At 32.3% G+C, this 24,579-nt stretch overlaps 2 protein-coding genes across 2 annotated transcripts; one reads left to right on the top strand and one right to left on the bottom strand.

Moving 5' to 3' along the window:
- Positions 1-8,797: 8,797 nt before the first annotated feature.
- LOC115962330 (laccase-14-like) lies at positions 8,798-15,033 on the bottom strand. The gene is made up of 7 exons (XM_031081243.1): positions 14,941-15,033; positions 14,675-14,826; positions 12,666-12,910; positions 12,335-12,460; positions 10,992-11,583; positions 10,158-10,516; positions 8,798-9,878 (listed from the first exon to the last, which is right to left on the bottom strand). Exons 1-7 carry the CDS (start codon positions 15,031-15,033, stop codon positions 9,679-9,681), a joined length of 1,767 nt encoding a protein of 588 aa, XP_030937103.1. The 3' UTR covers positions 8,798-9,678.
- An 8,221-nt stretch (positions 15,034-23,254) lies between these two features.
- Positions 23,255-24,532, top strand: LOC115961209. Its single transcript, XM_031080227.1, has 2 exons — positions 23,255-24,145; positions 24,197-24,532. Exons 1-2 carry the CDS (start codon positions 23,255-23,257, stop codon positions 24,530-24,532), a joined length of 1,227 nt encoding a protein of 408 aa, XP_030936087.1.
- The last annotated feature ends 47 nt before the right edge of the window (positions 24,533-24,579 follow it).

The raw sequence follows: 24,579 nt of genomic DNA, 5'->3' as shown, positions 1-24,579 counted from the left end.
AATTAACATATATAATTAAAAAAAAAAAAAACCTTTATATAAGGTAATCTCTATTTTCTTTATTTTATTTTATTTTTAGTTATGGTCTAAAAAATTGTAAGCTGTACACCTTGTAAATTTTGGAGTTGAGACTCTGGCAAAAATGGTAGAAATAGGATAGCCATTATTAAGTGGATGTTGCGGTATGCTTAACAACTTTGCAACACATAAATGAATCCTCAAACCCAATTTTATGGTTTTTTTTTTTTTTTTTTTGAGAAGACAATTTAATGGTTTGTAATACTTTATTCTCCCATTTAGGTTAGAATAACACGTATGCTCTTACCCCTAAGCTGATAATAATAATAATATAAACCGGAAATTAAATGATCGATTACAGTTAATAAATTCTATAATTGATGAAGATCTACTCAACTCTCTAAAGTTTAAACATGACTACATGAGATCTCCCAAGAGAGTTGATTTTGAATCCTGTAGTGATATGCACGACTATTCTTTTCATCCTACAATGTATTATTAGATGTATCAATAATTTATTTGGAGAATACTAGCTCAACCGAGGGCTTTATCGTAAGTTGGATTGCAGGTCGATTCCAAAGTATTATTAGATGAATCAATAATTCATTTGGAGAATAGTAGCTCAACTCTCTAAATCACTGAGATTGTTCAAACTTCAAGTTGGCTTTATGTTCATAAATTCGGCTTGAGAGAACATTAATTGTCATATTCTTGACATTAGATGAATATTGTCTAAGCAACCTATGGTTTATGTTCAAAACTTGAGGGATTTATTTTGACATTGATATCGCTGTTTTCTCATTTAGAATCGAATCATGGTTTCTAGTTATCTTAATTGATAAAATTTTTTGTGATTTGGATTCAAACTTCACTTACACCAGATTAGTATCTTAGCATGATGATAAAAGTAATCTTCATGAATTTGACACCATAGATTGAAATTTTATATTATTTTTTTTTAAAAAAAAAAACTCATCTATATAATAAGACATTAATTCTCATCAATATCATACTAGAGAGAAGTACTTTTTGAGAAATTGATGGCTTCCATTTACAGAAGGTGCGTGTTCGGATTCTTTATCTTCTGCAACTACAAATAGGCTAGACATATGCCAATGATTCTCTGAAAAAGTTGGCGATAATGTTTACTAAGAAAATCAAACCCATTTATGCAAAACATGCATTGTAGGTTAAGACACTTGTCAGGTTCAAAAATCTAAATTCCATAAGCTAGATTGCAGGGAATTTATTAGTACGAAGTTAGGTATATATCTTTCACTTTAGGTCATGCACAATGCCTCCATAAATTTATTTTGTTTTTAAATCTAGCATTGTTGAGGATTTTAGGGAACAATTTATCATGGTTGAGAATATTAGTCCGTAGAAACTGGAGGTTCAGGTTCTATGTGAATGTAGCAGTTCCTCGTAACAAAGTGGCATTTGTAGTACAGGCAACAATAAGCTGGAGAATATATTGAAATAAAAAGACTAAAAGGAATGCAAAGAGAACTTATGGCAGCAGTATGGGCTGTGGAATTGCATGTCCTTTTAACCCAAACAAAAGAGCAATTAACAAAGGAATTAATGGTTGTTGGTATGAGGCATTTTCAGGGCCAGGTAATTTGGTTAGTTCAAGGAACCAAACTCCATTCTTTTGGGGACATTCAAGTGCTGGGTTCAATGGACTTGAAGGACACGTGGTGAGTCCAAAGGTTCTAATTTCTGTTAACCAGTTTAGGAACGAAACTCTATCGAGAGATTTTTACCGTAAATAAGTTTGCGTCAATAGAGACATGATAAGTGTAATTAATTGGTAAAACTGAATTGTCGTGTGATCAAAGTATCAACATCAATGTCACAATATGTTGCAGTGCAACGCCTAAAAAGAAACAAAAGCTACAGAATACATCGCTTTATTCAAAATAATAATAATAATAACTCACACACGCACTTTATTAAATAAATTGCATCGTATTGCTTCGTTTGCAAGACAGAAATTGTACTACGAAGAAAGGTGCCAAGGTTTCCAACAAGCCAAGACAATTAAATTCAGGTGTCATTACTAACAAGAAAGGCAAAAAGTTTCCGAGAAGCATAGACAATGGAGCTCTTACGTATCATTTACGCCATTAAAGTTTTGGATGCATCACAAGGCAAATAAGCAAAGGGAATAAGGGAATATTCTCTTGCACTCATTTTACATCCATTGCTTTATTTAATATTTACGATTAATATATTGATGTACACATTTTATAAGATAAAAAGATAATGTTCATATTTTTTTTGTTTTTTTAAAATACTAAATATTTTAATAAGGGAGAAAGAGGAGAAAGTCTTAAATTTTTTTTTTAAAAAAATAGACGTGGGAGAATAAAAACCTTAGAATATGGAACTCTCATATTCTTTGGTTTTCTATCTCTTTCTCTCTTCAATTTTTTAAATATATATATATATATATATATATATTAAAAAATGTAAAGTGTTAAAGGTCATTTACGACTATTTACCCCAAAAAAGACGTCATTTACTATTATCTTGGATCATGATCACAGAAAGTTAGGCTAGCCAGGAGCTTTTGGCTGCACTGGAGGAGTCATTCTATCATGGGCAAAAATTAAATTATTGAAAAAATGTTTAACGAGAAACTGAAGATTACCCCTTCAAAGAAAGTGAATGCCATGGTTCTCACAACTACTTATTGTATAGATACACGGGTAATGAATCTCTCAAAAAAAGAGAGAAACGATGTTTACTCAAAAAAACAAAAGCTCTTTATTTGAAGAATGTACTCATATTTCTTGGTTCAAACTATCGTACGGGCTGTGTTACTCCACCTTACAAATTAATCAGTGATGAATAAGATACACTAAAATCTTTTATGATATTGAACATCACATCCCATGGACTTATTTTTGAAATGGTCATAGGGAGCTGAATTGTGGTCTCTTCTAACAATCCCACCTTACAATATGATACTCTAGCGACCTGAATCTATGACATTGATTCTAATATTTCTTATAAAATTGTGAGTTGTGTTATGCCACCTCTAAAGTCTTTTATGGGATTTAAAATCGTTATCCATGCGCTTGTTTTTAAAGTGGCATAAGGAGGCAAAATGTGGTCCTTCGATACAGTGCATTTCAATATTAAAATAAATTAATTAATTGATGTTTAGTTTAATAGAAAAGAAAGTGTTGATGCAATTCATCAATATTAAAATAAAAAAATTAATCGAATGTTTATTCTAATAGTAAATTGGCTAATTGATGAGAAGTGGTGTGATTCAAGTGAACATATGGTTACGCAATCCCACGAGTTTTTTGAAGATTGATTGATTGGCTAATCTATACAAAATGTTGTATATGTTGCATTCATTAAAATTTTTCCCTTATAATTTTTAATTTTATACTACAGAATAAGATAAACCACCACATTTAGTCTATGATTATGGTGTACATTTATATAATGTTACACCACCTAATAGCTTTTTATTAGATTAATATTTCAAAAATCATAGTGTTAGATTATATGTTTTTTATGTTCTTAACATGTATGTCAAGTTTCGTGACAATCGAATGTTATTAACTGCTCGATCTAGAAGCCCATCTTTTATAGACAATTAAAAAAAAAAAAACTTAAAATTTAAATTCATGATTAATGACATAGTTATTGATTTTAGATCATCATGAAATTTTGCAAACATGTAGAATGTAAGAAAATAATCTAATCTAATGGTGGATTTATTAAAATTTACATCCAATAAAGAAATACCAAATAGTGTAACATTACTTAAAATTAGATCAAGTGTAACTTAATCTAAACTTTATATATAAATATTTATTTATTTATTTATTGAGAAAATACAGCAGATAGGGGCTGGAGATCCGTACACTAATAAAAGTAGGAGAATCAATTTCAATGAATTACAGAATTAAGAAATCATGAATGTGACTAAAATATTAATAAGCATCATTTCACTTGTCGACAATTAAGTTAACACCAAAGCAGCATCCACTGACTAATAGATTAATAAATAATAATTCACAGCATATGTAGCCAAAATATCTTCAAGTCTTTACATTACTGGTTATTAGTGCAAAGCAAAATAATAATTTAAAACTAGTTGTGGTTTTGTAAATCATCCCAATTGGCATTAAATAAGATAGGTTCAGTTTAATCAAGAAGATTGAGTATTAATCAATTTTAGAAAAGACAGTTCAATGTTGGTATTATTACACTTGCTAATTAGGTTTTTTGCGAATTATTTGGATAAGTGTGATATGATATGATATGATATGATATGTTCTTTAAAAAAAAAAAAGTAGAGTGATATGTTTGAATTTTTTATTTTCTATTTATTTAGATGATTAGACATACATATATTAATATATTTTTGACCCTGCAACTCAAACCCCACCCCCTGAACCCCTAAATATTCTATGCATGGGGGAGGTATCATCCTGCCTCAAGGCCGGGTGGTAGTGATGTGTTTGATGAGACCTAACTTTTAGCTTTTTGTTTGTGCTATTTCCAAATGTTTCCTAAAAACTAAAGTCAATATTATTTTCCTAATATCACAAAGATCAATTAATTAGAACAGTCTATTAATCTAGTTTTTTTTATGGTACCTTTTTTTGTTGCATTACTTAGAAGGGCTTTTGTTTCATGCCCATTTTATACTTTCCTAGGTGGTAAGAGTTTCATAACAAAAATCTGCATGGAAGTGAAGTACCATAAAAAAAATTAAAAAAAAAAAAAAAACTTATTTTGTCTTCAACTAAGCATCCACCAGTGAAGGAACCTTTAATATTCTGTCCGACTTTATAAAAGAGGAACAAAAAATATATGTATAAAAAAATTTTCTTTATAGGCTTTAAACAAGATTCTAGACTGCTGTATATTGCATCTTGATTAAGAAGCTTAGATTCCAGCAACATATATGAGAATGTTCACCTTTTGTAGACTCAAAATTTTTTTTTTTCAACTTACTAGTTGTCAAGGGCAAAACTTTGTAACCATCCCCATGATATATTTTGATAACTCGAATTCCTAATTCTCAATGATATTTCGTGATAAATGACAATTAATCAAATCTCGCAAAATAGTTAATAGAATTTCATTGAATGATCTTTATTATTTCTGATGCAATTGCAATAAAAGATTCCATCCCGGAAATTTTTTTTACTATCTTAATTAGGATGAAATGATCTAAGTGAGGTCTATCAACTTAAAAAAGTTTAATTAAATTTTGTTAAAAAAATTTTCTTTATAGGCTTTAAACAAGATTCTAGACTGCTGTATATTGCATCTTGATTAAGAAGCTTAGATTCCAGCAACATATATGAGAATGTTCACATTTTTTAGACTAATTTTTTTTTTTTCAACTTACTAGTTGTCAAGGGCAAAACTTTGTAACCATCCCCATGATATATTTTGATAACTCGAATTCCTATTTCTCAATGATTAATGACAATTAATCAAATCTCGCAAAACAGTTAATAGAAGTTCATTGAATGATCTTTATTATTTCTAATGCAATTGCAATAAAAGATTCCATCCCGGAAAATTTTTTTACTATCTTAATTAGGATGAAATGATCTAAGTGAGGTCTATCAACTTAAAAAAAAAAATTTCTTAAAAAAGTTTAATTAAATTTTGTTAAAAAAAATTTATCAACTTTTAATATTAACACCACATAGATCAATGGTATATTTAAAGTTTGCCTTCATTTTCCTTTTCTTTTTATAAGTATACTTATTTTATTTTTATAGGCAAGAATGAACCCACTTTCATTTTTGGAGATCCTTTTTCATTTTAGGTTCTTATCTTGACAAAAAATGAACCCACTTTCATTCAAGAGAACTTTTGTTGTCCTCATTTTTTTGAAAGAAAAGAACCTAATTATTTTTGTGATTTTAAAAAATGTACTTACGTTGCAGGTTTTAAAACATGATTCTCCTTTGTTCTTATTAAGAAGACAGATAATATTATTGAACTACAATTTTATTGCACAAAACTTTTTACAACCTAGTTGATGAAATTACAAAATAGTAAACAAGTTGTTTAGTAATCGAGTCAAATAGAAAGAGCTGTACGAAGAATATGACTGTCATTTTCTGAAAATATACATGAGAGGGAATAGGAATGATGTGAAAGTTGAAAACTTTTACATTTTTTTTTGGTAGAAAAAACTTTTACTTTTAGTTCTTATCATGTTTTATTGTCTTAAAAGAAATTTCTAAAATATGATGGGTTAAAACTCTGGAGACATTTGGAGAGTCAAATCATAAATAGTTATGTCTAAAAAGATTATATAAAATATTATATGAAAATTTTGGGAGTTAGTATTACTTTAGCCCCAGCCAACCCAACCTCATTGGGACATTGAAAACCTTTCTTTTTAAGCTAGAGTTGTACACTTATTTTTATCTAACTACATTTATTTTTCTTATAGCTAAATATTTATAAATGATATTTATTATATATTATATTTATATATAAGTATATCCAATAAAGAACTAAAGCAAGTGGGGCTAAAGTTGATTCATTTTCCTACCCTTTTATATATATATATATATATATATATACTGGTTTCAATTAAGACATGGAAAAGGAAAGAGAGAAGGTGGAAAACTTTTTCTTTCATTTCCTTTGGTCTCTTATTATATCACTGAGAGAGTCAGACTATACAAACACACACATACAAATAAATAAATATTTAAATAATCCATTGTTAAGAAAAGGATGTCATGATATTGTAATTCACAGACACTTCATTAGTGATATATTTTTCTTGTCATGTAGTCATGTGCTGTAAAGTCTCTCTAATTAAATGCCTCTTTCTTTGATGTGAACATGTGGTCGAGCATTATTTGGACTAGTTTGATGAAACACGTCTCTTGTCTTTGACCTCTCTAAAGTAATAACACTCCCTATTGTATATCTACCAAAAATCATGATTCATGTGATACTTCACATTTTTGCTTTTGGAGCATGTGATACTCGGCTTTACTAGTGACTTCACCAGAGAGAGAAAGATATATACACAACTTTTACGGTTCTTGTGGTCACTTCAGCCCAAAGATTCATCAACTATACAACAATTGGGTCATTGAAATGTACATCTCTAAGCCCATACTTGGGGAACTAAGAGCAATATAATGGACTTTGTATATTTAGCCCCTTATAAGACTTTAGACCCAATAAATTATGGACAGGCCCAACTGATTAGCATTGCAGGATTTTCTTTTTTGAATACATCGAGGAGGAAAGATTTGAACTCTGAATGTTTCCGTTAGAAACACTATCAGATATCAACTAAATGTATGAGTTTTATTCCGTTTATGATTTTAAAAATGTTTTAAGAATATGTCATAAGAAAAAAAAAAAAGGAAATGAAAGAAAAGAGTAAATAGACTACTCATAAATAAATTATGAATTTGAATAAAAAATCATGTACTAAAATAATGGCTGTATATGTTATATGATGTTATCTCTTCTATTATATTCTCATGTAATTTCATAAGATATTATAAAAATCAATTAATTAAGCATGTAATATATTTAGTATATTTTTGTTTTTCAATTTTAGTTGTGTTTCTAAGCAAAATAACAATGTAAAGAAAGGAAATGATGTTAGTATTCCATCATTCACTTAGCAAAAGATAAAAGAAAGCAAGAAAAAAAATTGATTAATTGTTTTATGTGATTATAATTTAAAATCATTTGAATTTTATTTATTTTAAATCTATATATACACACACACCCATAAATATGAAAATAATATTTTAAAAAAAAAAAAAAAAACAGAATGAAAGGAATTCTGATTACTGAAATAACATTCAAGTACAAAAATGCTTATCTTTGCTCAAACTATCCCTTAAAAACGCAGGCTCATCTTCAATCCAAACAAGCTCAGTCTACTAGCATCTTTAGCAAACCAAGCTAACTGGTGTGCTACACGTTAGCTTCTCTCCTAGCAGGTGAAAATAAGATCTAGTATATTCATGAAAACTAATAAAAAAAAAAGTTATCAAACATAAGCTCCCCTAATAAGTTTATGACAATTCATACATATAACTCAGGCAAAAGTTTCATCTCAAAGTGTAAATCATGGAAAGAATGGGCGATAAACAGATTTCTTTGTTAAAGATATATTCTTAACCGAAGCAATAAAAAACTTTAAAATAAAATTCCTATCTTTGTGTATCATACAACTATGGTGGCTCATTTCATTTAAAATAACTCTTACAATATGTCTTCTACCCTATTGGGCCTATTCATACTTCACCATATAGACTTTCATTATATGGGAAACTAAGGTAGAGTCGTAGACACATTTTGACCATTAAGAGTTGCAGAAAATTTCAAATTACCTTTTACAACAAAGTACTCATGGGTACACTGATGAATAACGGCAACCGCATGTGTGTGTGTGTATATATATATATATATTCTTTTTTTGAGATAAACAATTGAAAACTCAAATAGTGTGAAACATTAATGCTTGTTTAGACCCTCAATTTTAAAAACACGATTTAATTACTTTTATTCTAACTTATCTAAGTGCAAAACAAGAGTAAATGAAGCACAATAAACCAGAACTACTCTAATGCATGAATATAAGCAATAAACATTAAATGTAAAACACAAAGAGTAAGAGAAGAGAGATGCAAATACAAGATAACACCAAAACGTGTTATCAAAGAGGAAACCAAAGAACTCGACGAAAAACCTCTCTGCGACCCTCCAATTTGAAATTGATCCACTAATGAATAAGTCTAAGCCTAATCTATTCAATGTACTTAAACCCTCCAAGCTCCAGCTACCAATGGATTTCTCGGAATCTTGTCTTCGCTAGTTATCCAGATCTCACAATACCACCCGATTGCATCCGCCAAGCCTCACCAGCTTCTTTTGGCAAATCTCAAATGCTTCCCAAGCTCCAAAATACTCTCTATACTTTGAATAGATGTGAGTTATATTTGGGTACAAATCTCCTCTCAAGGTATAACAATGGGAGAGGGGAAAGAGAAGAGACTACAAAGGTATTCTCACTTAAGGATGAGTTGCTCTCTTTAAACAAGGGTGGGTGTGTTGTAAAGACCTCTCTAGGATTTTCTTCTGAATAGTCTCTTTGGAATTTTGTGGGTAATAAGAGTATATATAGTAGGGTAAAGAAGAGGAAAGGTCACACTTAAAATCCAGCTAATTAGTGCATTTCGCGGGTCATCTTGCGAGTTGGCCAAGTTGCAAGATGAGTCACGAAACTCACTGACTCTTCAGCTATTGGCATGTGCTCCTCATGTGACCTTCATGAGTTGCACCACTTGCAAGCCAAGTTACGAGATCAACTTCTTGAGCAATTTTCACCAACTTAATACTAAACTCATTACAAATAAATTTCACAAATACAAGAAAATAAATTAATACAATTACAACACTTTTTATATTCATTGCAACCTCCACTACTTAAAACACATGCATCTTACAAGACAAATACAACTTACAAGACACATTACAATACTTAACAAAATAGTTCAAAACAACATTTAAACTTCCAAAGACAGGCACTTGAATTCTTACTTGAAAACTATTTAGAGAAATTATAACACTGCCTCAAGTTGTAAGCTTAGCAAATACTTTTTAAGTGATGTCTAACTAATCAATCTTATTCAGTCTATTCCCATCTAAGTTCTCGTATTGTAGGAGCCTACTGGTAAATGAATCCTTACAAGGAGGCAAGTAAGGTGGGGGTTCGCGTATACTCGTCTCCGGTGTCCCACCATTTTTCACTATAAAGACACTGCTCATACCCCAACTTAAATGTCGTTCATAATGACAATGCCATAACCATACTCCTGCAAGAATTTATCCATTTATGTAGCAAAATTGGAATATATACATACATAATCGAACATAAGTAAATGCAATTTATGTTATGTGCAAAAAAACTTAAAAGTAAGATAAATGCTAAAACTGTTACAAATTTTACTACATGACATTTTTGGTGATTGGTGCCACATTAGTTTACAAATGTTATGTAGTAAAATTTGTAATATTCTTAGCATGCTTCACTTAAAAAAAAAAAAAAAAAAGTAATACCACACCAAAAAAATAAAGTAGAGGAATGTACATACCAGGATTACTTGCTTTGAATCTTATGGCAACCCATCCATTCTTAGGGAGTGTAACAGTGTTCAACTTAGGTGGATCATCAAAATTGTAGCCTTTTGGGTCAGTCTCAATATCAAAGACCCCATAACCCGAGCCTATCACATAGAAGGAGTACCCATGAAGATGCATTGGGTGATCCATCGATACATCTAGCAAATTAGTACCTTGAAACACTATCTCCACCTCTTCATTATAATTCAGCATCTTTACCTTGGTCCCCTGAACAGACAGAGTTGTGTCATCCGGAGAATCATCTTCAGTGAAGTTGAAAAATGAAGGTGGATTGTCTGGAAAATCTGCGGTGAAAATCCCACTTATGTTCCTGTTATAAAGGTTTTGGCATTATGTCATTTCATAGTTATAAACAAAGGCCCCAATTGGGGTTAACTAGTTCATAGCTAAGAGAAAGGATCTTTGTTTGAAATGGAACCATTTTATGGTTTAGAATAAATCTTATAAATCTAATTGTGTATACAATACTACATTATTTAAAATTGTAAATGATGTGATACTTTGTACATAATTAGATCTAAGAAATAATTTTTTTTTTCATAAAATAGACTCTCTCCATATCTCAAGTGAATCTAGTACTTTCCTTAACCTCCAAAATATTAATGCATTTAGGTTATAATATATAAATTACTTAGAAGTTATAATACTACTATCATATTTTCACACCAAGAAATTCTTCACATAACTATTTTACCTAAAGGTATACATATATATATTTTTTTGGTAACATGAACATAAATGAATCATGAAATGTAATAAGAAAGGTAAAGGTAATAAGCAAATACCTGTAATAGGCAAGTAGTACATCTGTGGTAGGGTTAACCCAACTAATGTTGTTTAGGCTCGAAGCAAGAGCAGTTACATTTTCTCCCCCCAAGTCAACGAGAACATTGTTCTCGGAAGCTGTTACATACATTCTAGTAGTTATGTTTTGGGGGACATTTATCGGATGATCTTTATTTGCTAAGCTCCTAATACGTTTCATGAATTCTATTGCAGGACTGAAGTCTGCATAGGTTGGGAGATTGTTTGGAAAACTTGGACTCACTGAGGGAGTGTAGTTGCCTCTATATTCAAGAATTGCTGTGACATTCACTTTGTCATAGTTTTTGACACCTTGCCTAATACTATCATATTGTCTAGCAGCCATGTAATAACGACCAAGAGGTTGGTTAGCTGTGACCAAAACATCCATTGTTTGTCCTGGGGATATCATGACAACATCAGTGAGTATGGGCTTAACATATGATCCACTCATTCCTACCACAGTGAGGTTATGTTGAGCAATTGCAAAATAGATTTCTACATTCATGACTGCACTGACTAAACGAAGAAGATAGGTCTTGCCATGTTCTACTTGCCAGCGGTATGTACTTTCTGCAACACAAAAATGATCGTATTTAGAAAGAAAGAAAAAAAAGGTTAAACAATTAGATCAATAATACAAAATAAATTACAACGTTTATAATTTGTTAAGATGATAAGTCGTAATTAAAGAAATATCATTTTCATACAAACCTATTCTTAATACCACTTTTATTATACATCAATCACAATAAGTCATGTCAATGAAAAAAAATCATGAAAATATTTGTATCATTACTTCATAGAACAACTTTCCCTTATAAATAGTTTGAGACTTTTTTTTAAAAAAAAAAAAAAAAAAATTAAATCTTGGATCATAATAGTTGAAATCAAGAAAATATATTGTGTGGGAAATAATTTTTTTATATTTTCCTAAGCGCAAAAAGGCATTAACATAAATGTGAACAAAAAGGTATCAAAGAAACATAAGGGCCTAGATAAAACACGTTGATATTTTATACTAGAGGTCCTACTTCCCGGGGCTTGAAAAATGTTTACTCTAACTATATAGCTTCAAATTAAATTATCCTACTTCATTTTACAGTAAAATAAGTACAATTTTAGAAAGATGTTATAATTGGTTTCGCTATCGTGAAATGAAATCTCATTTTGTCATGAAACATACTACATACGTGCAAGAACTTAATTATTTCAAAAATACAACTCTTTTATTCTCTCTCTTTTTTTTTTCTTTTTTTTTTTTTTTTTCAAAAAATAAATACAACATCTTATATATTAACTCTGTGAGTGTATCTCCACATACCATTAGAGCATGGGCACAGATCTCCCGGTTGGCCATTGATAGTGTAAGCATTTGATTGAGGAGTGACATTACCAGTTTCGAGGTCCTCATTAACTTCCTTATTCACATCGCCCTTATACCAAGATCCTGCAAGTATAAAGAGAAGAGATGCATGACATTATTGCACAATATTCAAACTAATGGGACAATTGGGCCACCGGTATATTTATAGATACTAGTACATCAACGGTAGCTTCAATTTGATGGTACATCTCAATTGAAGGAAAAAAGTTCTATTTTAGAAATGCTAATTTAAAAAAAAAATTAGGAACACTAAGAACAGTTTGCATACCAAATACAAGAATTTCTTCTCTATCCGGTTGTGGGAATGGATAACCGGTTTCCTCTTTCGGCAAAATAACAATTGCACCATGAACACTATGTCGTGTCCAATCACTATGTGCATGCCACCAAAGTGTTCCTTCTTCATCCGAAAATATGATCTCATAAGTAAAGTTTGATCCAGGTTCAATCGGGCATTGTGTAATGTACTCTGGACCATCTGACCATGAGTTTCTTGGTTGATGCACTCCATGCCTGTTGAAACCATATTCTTTAGATATGTTTAAAGCATCTTTTAATTTTTTTTCATTTCTTAATATTGAAATTCCTTTATATATATGTTTCTTCTAGGTAGTTTCCTAAAAAGTAAAAAAAAAACTTATAGATAATTGCAACAACAACAAAAAAGTTAGTTCCAAAACCCATATATAGTTAAGAAAAAAAATTGGGTATAGTCTCTCAATAAAAATCAGAGAGAAAGAACTTATATATTTATGTGTAGTTACCTAAAATGATTACACAACTTGATATTAAAAATATCATAACAATCAACAATTAAAAATATCCAAATTTTAATATCACAGTTTTATCCAATACACCACTTGAAGTTGAAGGCTTGCAGAGACAGGATCAACTTCAACTTGTTGCAAAGAAAGACAAAATGGGTAGAGGCAATACAATGGGTCACCACAAGAAACAAAACACGCCTATGTTAAGAATAAACCCTTTGAATTATCAATAAGAATTCTAGAATCCACCCCCCCCCCCCCCACAAAAAAAAAAAAAAAGTGAGAGAAAACCTCTCTTAAATTATTATTATTATTATTGAATAGTCTTAATGTCTAGAGGCTACATCCACAAATATTTATTAAAGAAGTCATAGGCTGATTAGGAAACCCTAGAAAACCATAATACATGCTAGGCACGAAATTAGATTTAAGCAAATGAAAAGGAACCAAAAAAATATTCTTAAACAGATCATAATCATAATTGATGCCTAACCTTATAAAAACTCAATTTTAAATAAAATACTTTAAAGAAAAGTTCCACTCCGTATTGTTTATATGGCTAATCTGATGTAGCTAGTTTAAAAAATGTTGTATACCTTCCACATAAAACATGGAACTCATCTCTTGACAAGAATGTAAAAGCAACATTTGTTAAACTAGCCCAGTTGGATTAGCCATGTTCTTACTGAATCAAACTGAATTATAACACTCGTTCCAATTCCAAACCAGGTGGAAGAGCTTCTAACCATACACTCGTTCCAATTACTGAATCAATCTCTATAGCTTTTCTAGCCATGGAATGAGCAGCGGCTAGTTCATTTGCTTTGCCCATTGCTGTCTTATTTTATTTTATTTTTTGGGGGTGAGAATCATAGCTGCAGTCTCTACAATGATTTGCCTATATTGGGTTGAAGATGTTGAGGGTCGAGTGAAGCTTTCACAATGTGGTTTTACAATGCCCGTATTAAGTATAGTTCATCTGCTTTGCCCATAGTTTTTTATATTTTCAACTTTTTTTTTCTTAAAATTGTACCTTAACAAACTTTTAGGTTTTAGTGAATAAGTCAAAAAACTTTCCAGCAAGAGATGCTATGATTAGTATCAGTATTATTATATAAATATGTTACAAATAATAAATTTAATATAAAATTATATTTATTATATTGCTAAGTGGTATCAATCAGAAGAATAATTTTAGGAATATGACAAATTTTAGTTTAATAAACCGACATGTTACCAGCACAAAAAAGTATGTAGATATTTATTTATTTATTAGTTGTTGGTAGCTCTTCAACAGACATCAAGGTAAGGAGTGTAATATATACTAATAGTTTGGATATGGATTATTTTATTTTGAAAAAGGTATGCCATTTGGTTAAAACTGAATGTCATTTTGTCCATATTTTAGGAATATCATTTTATAAAACTTTAAGGGATATTAGTGTATTTTACCCAAATGAATATTATAGATATGAGAGAGAGAGAGAGAGAGAGAGAGAGAGAGAACTACCAGTGAATAGTAAGACCATAGTTTCCTTGATTCTGGACATTAACATATACGGTGTCCCCTTTTGTTACACGAATGACAGGTCCTGGAAAACTGTTATTCACAACCAACATGCTCTTGGTTTCACACAACCTTGTAAAGTTAGCCTCCTTCAGCTACATGAACAAATGAAAAATAAAAAATAAAACTGCAACTCTACAAACAAGTATTCATGCATATCCCGTAATCAAAAATAACAAGAAAGCAGATGAAAGAGAGGTGGTACTTACAACAAATTCATGGTAATGGACTTTGCCTTGAGCCAACCCAAGAAACATCCCATGGAGAAGGATAAGCTTAAGAAACCCTGAAAGCATACCCATCATCTGAAGCCCCTACTGATCAAGCTGTCTGTTGTGAAATTTTGCTCACTCTACTGTCTCTGAGAGCCAGATATATGTGGAAGCTAAGCTTATATGGTACTTAGAAGTCCATGCATGGTTAGGTTGAGTTGGACTACTTCCTCCTCTTTACGTTGAATGCTTGTTGTAAGCTTTTAGTGCTGGCCAGGAAGAGAAGCAAGAGAACCTTGTAGTCTTGGAGTTGGTGCTCCCCTCTATTTTTAAATTAAGCATTATAAATAAAATAATAGCCAACATTAATCGATCTTTGGTTTTTACTTTTTAAGAGTGGAAATATAATTAAAGCAAGAGCATCTTAATAAGTTCATCAACCAAATCATATGGCAACGTTGTTGGCTAACATATTGGTTTTTATTTCTTCAGTTATGGCACCCATGGATTCCTGCGGCAAGCATAGATAATATAACTGATTAGTGTCATTCGCACCAAGAAAGGCAAAGAGACTTCCACAAGTAGAGAAAATTGAACGCGCAGTAGTGTTATCAAAGGTAATTAATCAAAACCGTACTAGTACTAGCATATATCGTATCGGTTATTAAATTGATAATGGTTCTACTCTGAAAGTACTGGATGAAATATCGGGCTGTACTGATTTGTATCAACTGTATCGGAGATTTTTCAAGCTTTTTTTTTATTGGTATTGATGTTTAAGTTGGAACAATAGAAATTAATTAAAAATGTTTAAAAAATAGAACAAAACAAGTTATTTAAACTAATAGATTGGGTTGATGTTTTTAAGGTTTTATTAACGGATACTCTCAGAGTATTTGTTAATAGGTCATTTTAGGAATTTTTTAATACTACTTTTGTTGAAAATATAAAAAACTGTCAAAAAAATCAATTTTTCTTTTCTATAAAAAGTTTTTAAAAATATTCTCTAAACCAATGCCATTTGAGCATCTATTAACTTTTCTCATGTTCTTAAGCTAGCAAATATTTGCACTTACAAAATGTGTAGATTTAAAATTATATGTTTATAAACATATAAATAGCAGTATTCCTAAAACAGTACACTGATATTAATTAGTATAGAAATATTTTGTTCCACTAACTAAATCGAAACGATCTCCTGTACGAAACTAACTTCTTAGTTATTATGATGAGCTAGGAATGTTTTGGATACACTCACATATAGCAAAACTTTATTGATTAGAATTGTTGGAAGACATGTATATAAATAATGTGTATATATATATATATATATATAGCTATTAATTAGGAAGACTATTTGAAAATGGACAAAATTTAGTTACAAAATTGGTTGTAACTTAAGGATACAACCTTACTTAATAAAATAAATATTATTACATATTTTGAAAATCTAACTGTTAAATTGCATGTTCTTTACGTTCTTAATACACATATCAAATTTTGTGTCAATCAGATATTATTTATTATATGATCTATAAACTTATATTTTATGCATAATTTTATACTACAAAAACTTACAATTTAAATAATATATTGATGGCATAGCTATTGATTTTTAATTTTCTAGAAATTTTGCAAGCATAGAGAACATAAGAAGAAGATGTAATCTAATGGTAGATTTTCAAAATGCACCTCCTATAAAAAGATATTAAGTAAAGTTATAGTCTGAGATTATAACAAATTTTGTAGTTAAATTTTGTCGTTTGAAAATTCACCAAAAGAATAGAGAAGTGTTACATCTATAACATTTTCACAACAAATTATAGGTGGTAAGTTGCTATTGGTTCTAATTTAAACCTACCACTGATTTTTTTTTTCTCAAATAACAACCAAAAACAATATGCTATTTAAGATTTCTTGTGAAAGTGTTGTAAAATACCCTTTTAAATTCTATTAATAAATAGTGAATGTTGTATGGGCTACAAGCCTACAACCAGTAATTTATATAAGGGAGACACTAAAGATATTCTTTTGTGATTAGAAAACCCTAATTTTAATTTGGCAGGAAAGTAGACTAAAAAATAGAGAATTTTGTAGAAAAGGAAAAATTTTTAGGGTGGCTAGAAAACCTTAGGAAAGTCCTAATTTGTAGTATAGAGTTAGACAACATATTAGGCTAAAAATAGGAAAATTTGAGAAAATCACATAACTAATACCGCAAACTCTAGAAGTATTCCAGAACAAATGAGACCCTTTATTTATTTATTTATTTTAAGCCTAAACGAAGAATTTAGCCAAAAAAACAGCATAATATAAGACACAGATAATCTTTATTTATTTCTCGCTTGTTGGGCCGCTTTGTACCTCGATAATCGATTTCCTTAACCAACAATTTCCAAGTTGTTTCGTCATTAGTTCCGAGAATTTTTACTAGTGTTTTTTTAATGCAATTTGACTTAAAATAATCTCTTATATGGAAAGTTTGAGGTGTACGTTCCACATAATCTTTATTTTCTTAAAAAAAATTATATTTTAATATGATATTTGAGCCACATTTTTGGGACAGAAACAGAATCATTGATTAATTCCAACCGATCTCCACTGACCATGTGATATACATCGAAACCCTCTACAACGTTGAAATTCGACTACTCATACACCCACATGACATGAGAGCATCATCTTTCTCTGCCTAGCAAGGCTAGCATCTCGACATTGCCTCCCCCCCCCCCGGGGCGCCACACACACATATATATGCAACGGTGAAACCAAAATTTTAGTCTAGACGGGACAAAATTAAAAGACAATATTAAAAATGAAATTAATCTAAAAAATATTAATCAACAATAATAACAAAATAAATAAACAATTGTAAGCAAATATAAATATATTTCATATTATTAAAATAAATAAACAAAAATAACCAATTCATAGTTACTAAAAAATTTACAAACTGATGGAGTAAAAATGTGATTAGTGTTACTTAAAAAATATAATGAATAAATGTTTGAAATTATTTTTTGTGATTGGTGACATGCCAATCTAGAAGACATAAGTATTAAAATTTGTAGCATATCTACCATCATTCAATGATAAAATGCTGTGAAAAGTATCACAAATAGTGAAAATGGTGTAAATAATGATATAAAATAAAAAATAGTGAAATAGGTGCAACACGTAGGACAAGACAAAAGCTACTTACAAGAATAGTGAAATTGGTGAAAAGCTTACATGGTTTGGTGTTTGAGAACTTTTTTTTCCTGTGTCAGAGTCACTTTCAACCAAGTAGAAGTCTTTTTTTTTTTTCATATTTTTTTTCCTCCATGTCACTAAGTAATTACTTTAGACTACCAATACTAGAAAATTTTAGGAGGAGTCAGGGGGGGCAGGTGTCTCCTCTCGCCCCCCTCTGGCTCTGCCAGTATAGATATGAGTGATTGATTGTCTATTACTTCCACATGGACCTATAATTTTTTTTCTACCACTCACATTTTGCTACATTATAATTGTGGCAAGAAGTTGTGAAAAATTTTGAGATCCTATACTTTTTCCTTTATATATAGAGGACAACTGAAGCATACCATGAAGCTGCTCACCTCTACTCTAGATAGTGCTAATTAAGAAAGTCTACGGATGCAAAAAATTTGACAAAGAATTTAACAACCGCTAATGTGGCAAATTTTTAATAATAAGTAAAAGAGTGACATTATTAGTATACCAACTCAACCGTTGAAAATATTCTGAAATTTTTTGTTTATATCTCTCGGTACTCATATGGTTAGGTTGAGTTGGACTTCTTGTTATTTATGTTGAATTCTCATTGAAAGATTTGGTAGTCCTTAGTGGGCAGTCAGTAGTCCAGTTGATTAGCAAGAATCAACCTTTCTTAATTGAAAGTTGGTATTAACGACTATTTTAAAATTATATTTAAATAAAATAATAGCCAACGTGAATCTGCTGGTTCTTTTTTAATTTTTTATACTTTTACTTTTCAATGTTTAAGCTTTGTCAACGCAGGCAACGTCTACGGTGTTTGTGTATCAGTGTATGGTTGCCATTAAGTCGGAGTTTTAATCGGTGAATAGGGTTTGTATGAGTTGGGTTGACTTGGATTGGATTTGGAATATTATTCATCTCAACCCAAATTTGTTTAATTAAAAAATATATATAATTCAATATATTAAGAGTTTTGTAGCTTCACTAACATTTTTTAGTGTTCTCAATGGATACCTTTAGGATTTACATCTCTCATTCTTCAACTATCAAATTATCAAAATCAGTAATTATATGAAGACTAACTTAACCCAATTTTTATGAATTAAATAATCAAGTTGGGATAATTTTGTAAAGCCCAATAAAATTTGAACTTTCATTTGGCTATTTTAGCAAATTATGCCAATAAATTATTATAATTTACACAAAGAACTTAATATTCCAAATGTTAGTGTACAAGCTCATTGGCCTTTACACGCACAATAGTTTACTTGTTTGTCACTCATAAACCCTGTACTACACACATGTACAAAACTAATATGTTTACCTATATAAAGGGAGTCCCTTGTACTTGTACAGCCTGACTCATTTTTTGTTGGGGAGGTCCCGACTCCGAGACTCAAATGGACACAAAAAAATGAGCACACTGGTTGTAGGATTGAGAATATTAGTGTTTAATGGTGTTTGGGTAGCCAAGCAATCGAATCTCATTTATATTAATTTGGGTTGAGGTTAGACCCATGTTTGTGTGTAATTTTTTAATAATAAAAAATAAATAAATTTCATAAACCTACCTTGAGATTTGAAATAATACCAATTAGGTTCAAAACATTTTAAAACCCACCAATTTGGTCATCGAAAGAGATATTGGTACCTTGAGATTTGAAATAATACCAATTAGGTCCAAAACATTTTAAAACCCACCAATTTGGTCATCAAAAGAGATATTGGTCCCTAATGGACCAAGCACCATTACTTTGGTTCACTCTCTCTCTCCTCTCCCCTTCTCTTAAACTCTTTTCTCTGAGTTCTCTCTCAGAATTCTCTCTCTCTAATTGAACCTTAGCCATGGCGAAACCCATGAGCTTGGCCACCGACATCAGCAACACCACCATGTAAGGGTCTTCTCGATTCCCACTGCAAGTTTGATGCCATCAACACCATCAATGGACTCCCATCCTTCTCTCTCTCTCTCTCTCTCTCTCTTAGATCAGAACCCGCGCGGTGGTGGTGGTGATGGTGGTGCTTCAATTTGGATATCGCCTTCAATGGACTCTCTCATCCTCTTTATGGCGGCGTCAACGTGGATCGCGGCATGGCCTTTGGATTTCGGATTTGGGTAGTGTTTCTTTAGGAGACAATGAAATCAATCTCGTGATATGGTTTTTTTTTTTTTTTTTTTTGGGTTTCTCTAATAAGGTTGACAATTGGGGTTGTGTTGATTTTTTTTGTTGTTTGGCTGGGATTTTTGGGGTTTCCGTTGGGATTGATTTCATTGGGAATTTACAAAGGGATTTATGTGTGTTATTTGGCTTGGATTTTTGTTGGTTTTTTTTTTGGGTTTCTATTGGTTTTGAAAGAGAATTTTTTTTTTGGTGCTTTTTTTTTTTTTTTTGGTTAGTGTTTTTAGAGGGGCCTTTAATGAGATTTTGGTACCATTTTTTTTGGATTCAGAGAGGGTTGGGAATTTTTGAGTTGTTATTGTGTTGGTTTTTTTGGTGCTTTGGGATTATTTGTAAAGGTTATCAAGGCTGGGAGTGACTAGGGTTCAGTTAGATAGAGAGAGAGGGATGAAAGAGAAAGAAGAGAGGGGTCGAAGAGAGGGGTCTAAGAGAGAGAGAGAGAGAGAGAGAGAGAGAGAGAGAGAGAGAGAGAGATCACTAATGACTTTTGGTTTGTTTAGGGGCAAATTTGTCTTTATGGACCAAATTGGTTAGTTTTGAAATGTTTTGAACTTAGTTCATATTATCACAAACCTCAAAGTATGTTTATGAAATTTACCCTAAAAGAATTTGTCATGTCACTAAAAATTGTGCCTCCCATCATTATTCTATTAGATGCATGGATAAATAAACGAACGGAACTTAATAGAGGGACTATTAGTGTTTGTTTCGGAACAACTTATCTAGCTTTTTTCTAAAAACTTTTTGTTGAAAGTGTGCTATAGTATACTTGTACTTAAAAAAAAGTTAGAAAAATTGGGAAAATGAGGTTTTAAAAACCTATATATAAAACATAAAGCTAAAAACGAAAAGTTAAAGTTGATGCCAAATTGACTCTTAATAGAACTCGTTTTTAAAATTTTTGAAACCAATAGTGCACATTTGAAAGTTTAGGAACCAAAAAGCACTAAGTAGTTAAACTTTACAAATCAATAATATATTCAAAAAAAAAAAAAAAAACATGTCAATAATAATAATCATTAATGAATTAACACAAAAAACATGATCTAGAACATCTGTACTATATACATAATTTAAAAAGAAGAAACAACCTCAAATTTTGTTTAAATTATTTTGATAAATAACAATCCCATAATCACTACAACTTCCCGCTACTTAAAACACATGCATCTTACAAGACAAATACAACTTACTAGACACACTTGACAATACATAACAAATACTAACCTTATTTTAAGACAACATCCATCTGATTAAGACTTGTTCAAAACAACTTTTAAACTTCCAAAGACAGGACCTTGAATGCTTGAAAATTATTTAGACAAATTATAGCACGGTATTAAGTTGTAAGCTTAGCAAATACTTTTTAAGTGATGTCCAACTAATCAATTTTGTTAGGTTCTAAAAGTTTAAAAAAATTGGAAAATCGTGAACACAAACTTGTCTAGATATAGATCTTAGAGTCTATAGGTATTATTAGACAATGCTCAAGGTGATTCAAGTCAAGATTCAAGAACATACAAGCTGCAGGTTGAAGATTTCATAATCTGTCTAGTTCGATCGATCGAAAGACAGGCTCGATCGATCAAAAGTCGTATCTGTAGAATTTTAATTAAGCCCAAACAGCAGTTCAAGCCTATTAAGGATTAGGGTTTCAGATCTATTTCTCCCAGTATATAAAGGAAACTCTAAGCATGTTTTTATAAGGCTTTTCAGAGAGAGAAGAGAGTGTCTCTTTTGTATTTAGGTTTTGTTCCTAAAAAACTCTCTTATATCTTCTACCGGTGTTATTACTTGAAGAATCTCAAGATCCGGTATTGTAGAAATTGCTGCCTTCTCTAGTCATCAAAGGTGCTGATGATCTAAACCTTCAAGGGTGGTCTTGGAGTCACAAACATGAGAGTTTTTGTTGCCAAACCTTTGAGTGAGATCTCAAAGTCACAAATGTGAGTGTTTGTGTTTTGCAAAGGCCAAAGAAAGAAAGAGTCCGTGGTCTTGGAACTTGCACGTGGTCGTGTCAGTAAGTTTCTATTGGTGGGTAGCAATAGGATGTTAGTGGTCTAAGTCGCTATTGTAAAACTTTGATTCTTTCTAGTGGATTTGCTTTTTACCTTGAGGATAGCTAGGTTAAATCCTCCCCAGGTTTTTTACTGGTTTGATTTTCCTGGGTTATCATATCGTTGTGTTCTTTATTTTCCGCACTTTACAAGGATATGATATGATAGAGACGCGGAAAATAATCCATCTCCAGCTCCTCCAAAAGGCTCGTCCAGAGCCTACAACGCAGGTTGATCCCAGAGTTTATCCAGAAGAAGAAGAAGCGTCCATGAATAATAGCACCACTCCATAAACTGTCCTCCATGAAAGACATGATCGTCCATTAGGTTCGTCCATGAACAATCGATAGATATCCTTGGACGAACTAAACTGTCCTACGCTAGACGGACGGAAGCTCAACACTTAGACTTTCAACTAAACCCACAACTATCTCAACAAACCCTTCGAATAAGTTAACTTCCATTAGCGGTTACAATTTTATATTCGTTGAGGTAGTTAACTCCGGAGTTGTTGGTTTCCACAAATCTTGGGATGGTTATTGGACAAGTAACCGTCCCAGGCTCCCTATATAAGGGACCGGTCTGAACCCGACAGAGGTAAGATTTTCACTCAGACAATTTTCCAAAATACTTGGAACTTCCTTCTCTACGAAACTAACTTCTCCATCGGAGGGGGTTCGACCGGTCTTCTCCGGTCTCCTCTTTGACTGCGTTTCCTTCCTTGCAGGCCATCAACCGTTTCGATAGCCCACCGAAGCCAGGCCATCCACCTTACTGATTCGGAGCGATATCAGTTGGCGCCGTCTGTGAGAACCGAAGGTTGTTTTGCGACTTTCTTTTCCGCGACAAAGGGTTAGGATGGTCAGGACCAGGTCGAGGGCTACTAGCCCTGGCCGTCAGGGAAGCAGAGGCGCTTCAAGTGATCCCCAGCGTGATCGCCAATCTGCACCAGTCATGCAGACGTCATCCGTTCAGAATATGCAATCCATGGCGGCTGCAATGGCGGAATTGACTCGCCAAAACCAGGAGTTAAGGATGGAGATCACTCAGAGGAGACAGACACGTGAGGAACACGCAGGGCAGACACAAGGCCATGGTGACACACAGAATACTGAGATTGGAAGTCAGTTTAGAGGCACCACTTCACGGACAGTGCCACACTTAAAAGAGGAGATGGACCAAATGAAGAAAGTCATGGAGGAGATGAAGGAGAACATGAGGAGAACGAATCCTATAGAGGATTTGGTCCACAGGACTGACTCTCCTTTTACGGCTTCCATCAATGGCCACCCTTTACCATCAAAGTTCAAACTACCTTCCCTGGACTCGTATGATGGGACACATGACCCCTTTGATCACATTGCAACATTCAAGACAACAATGCACCTTCAAGGGGTCCCTGATGAAATCATGTGTCGAGCCTTCCCTACTACCCTTAAAGGCCCGGCACGAGTTTGGTTCAGTAAAATCCCCCCAAGTTCCATAAGTTCTTTCGAAGAGTTGAGCAAATTGTTTGTTAACAATTTCATCGGGGGACAGAGGCACAAGCGCTCTTCGTCCAGCTTACTGACCATAGAACAAGGGGAGAACGAAAGCCTGCGGTCATTCATCACTCGTTTCAACAGAGAAGCCCTTAGTGTGGACGAGGTGGACGACAAGCTTCTACTAGCAGCCTTCCACAACGGGATTAATTCGGATTTATTTATCCACAAGCTATACGAGAAGGAGCCTCAAACCATGGCCGAGCTCGTCCATTCGGCTCAGAACTTCATGAATGCAGAAGATGCAATCATAGCCAAGAAGAGGAAAAGAGCTGAGAGGATGGAAGCGCACCCAGCTCGACACTCAGAACAAGCCCCTCGTCCAAAGAAGGGATGGACGGAAGATAGGAAGGAACGAGATGGCAGGAAGACAGGTCCCTTGGGAAGAAGCCAGAACTATACGCCCCTGAACGCTCCACTTAATCAGGTGCTCATGCAAATCAAAGATGATCCTTCTTTAAAATGGCCAGAGAAGATGAAAGGGGATCCCAACAAGCGCAATAAGAACAAATATTGTCGCTTTCACAGGGACCATGGGCATGACACGGATGAGTGTTATGACCTAAAACAACAAATTGAGAACCTTATCAGGTAAGGAAAGTTGAAGCACTTCGTTGGAAGGGATCGTACAGATGAGAAGCT

The sequence above is a fragment of the Quercus lobata genome, chromosome 9 (assembly GCF_001633185.2).
Source record: "Quercus lobata isolate SW786 chromosome 9, ValleyOak3.0 Primary Assembly, whole genome shotgun sequence".
NCBI classification, from domain to species: Eukaryota; Viridiplantae; Streptophyta; class Magnoliopsida; order Fagales; family Fagaceae; genus Quercus; species Quercus lobata.
Note: the sequence above shows the minus strand (reverse complement) of the source record. Positions and strands in the feature narration are given on the sequence as shown.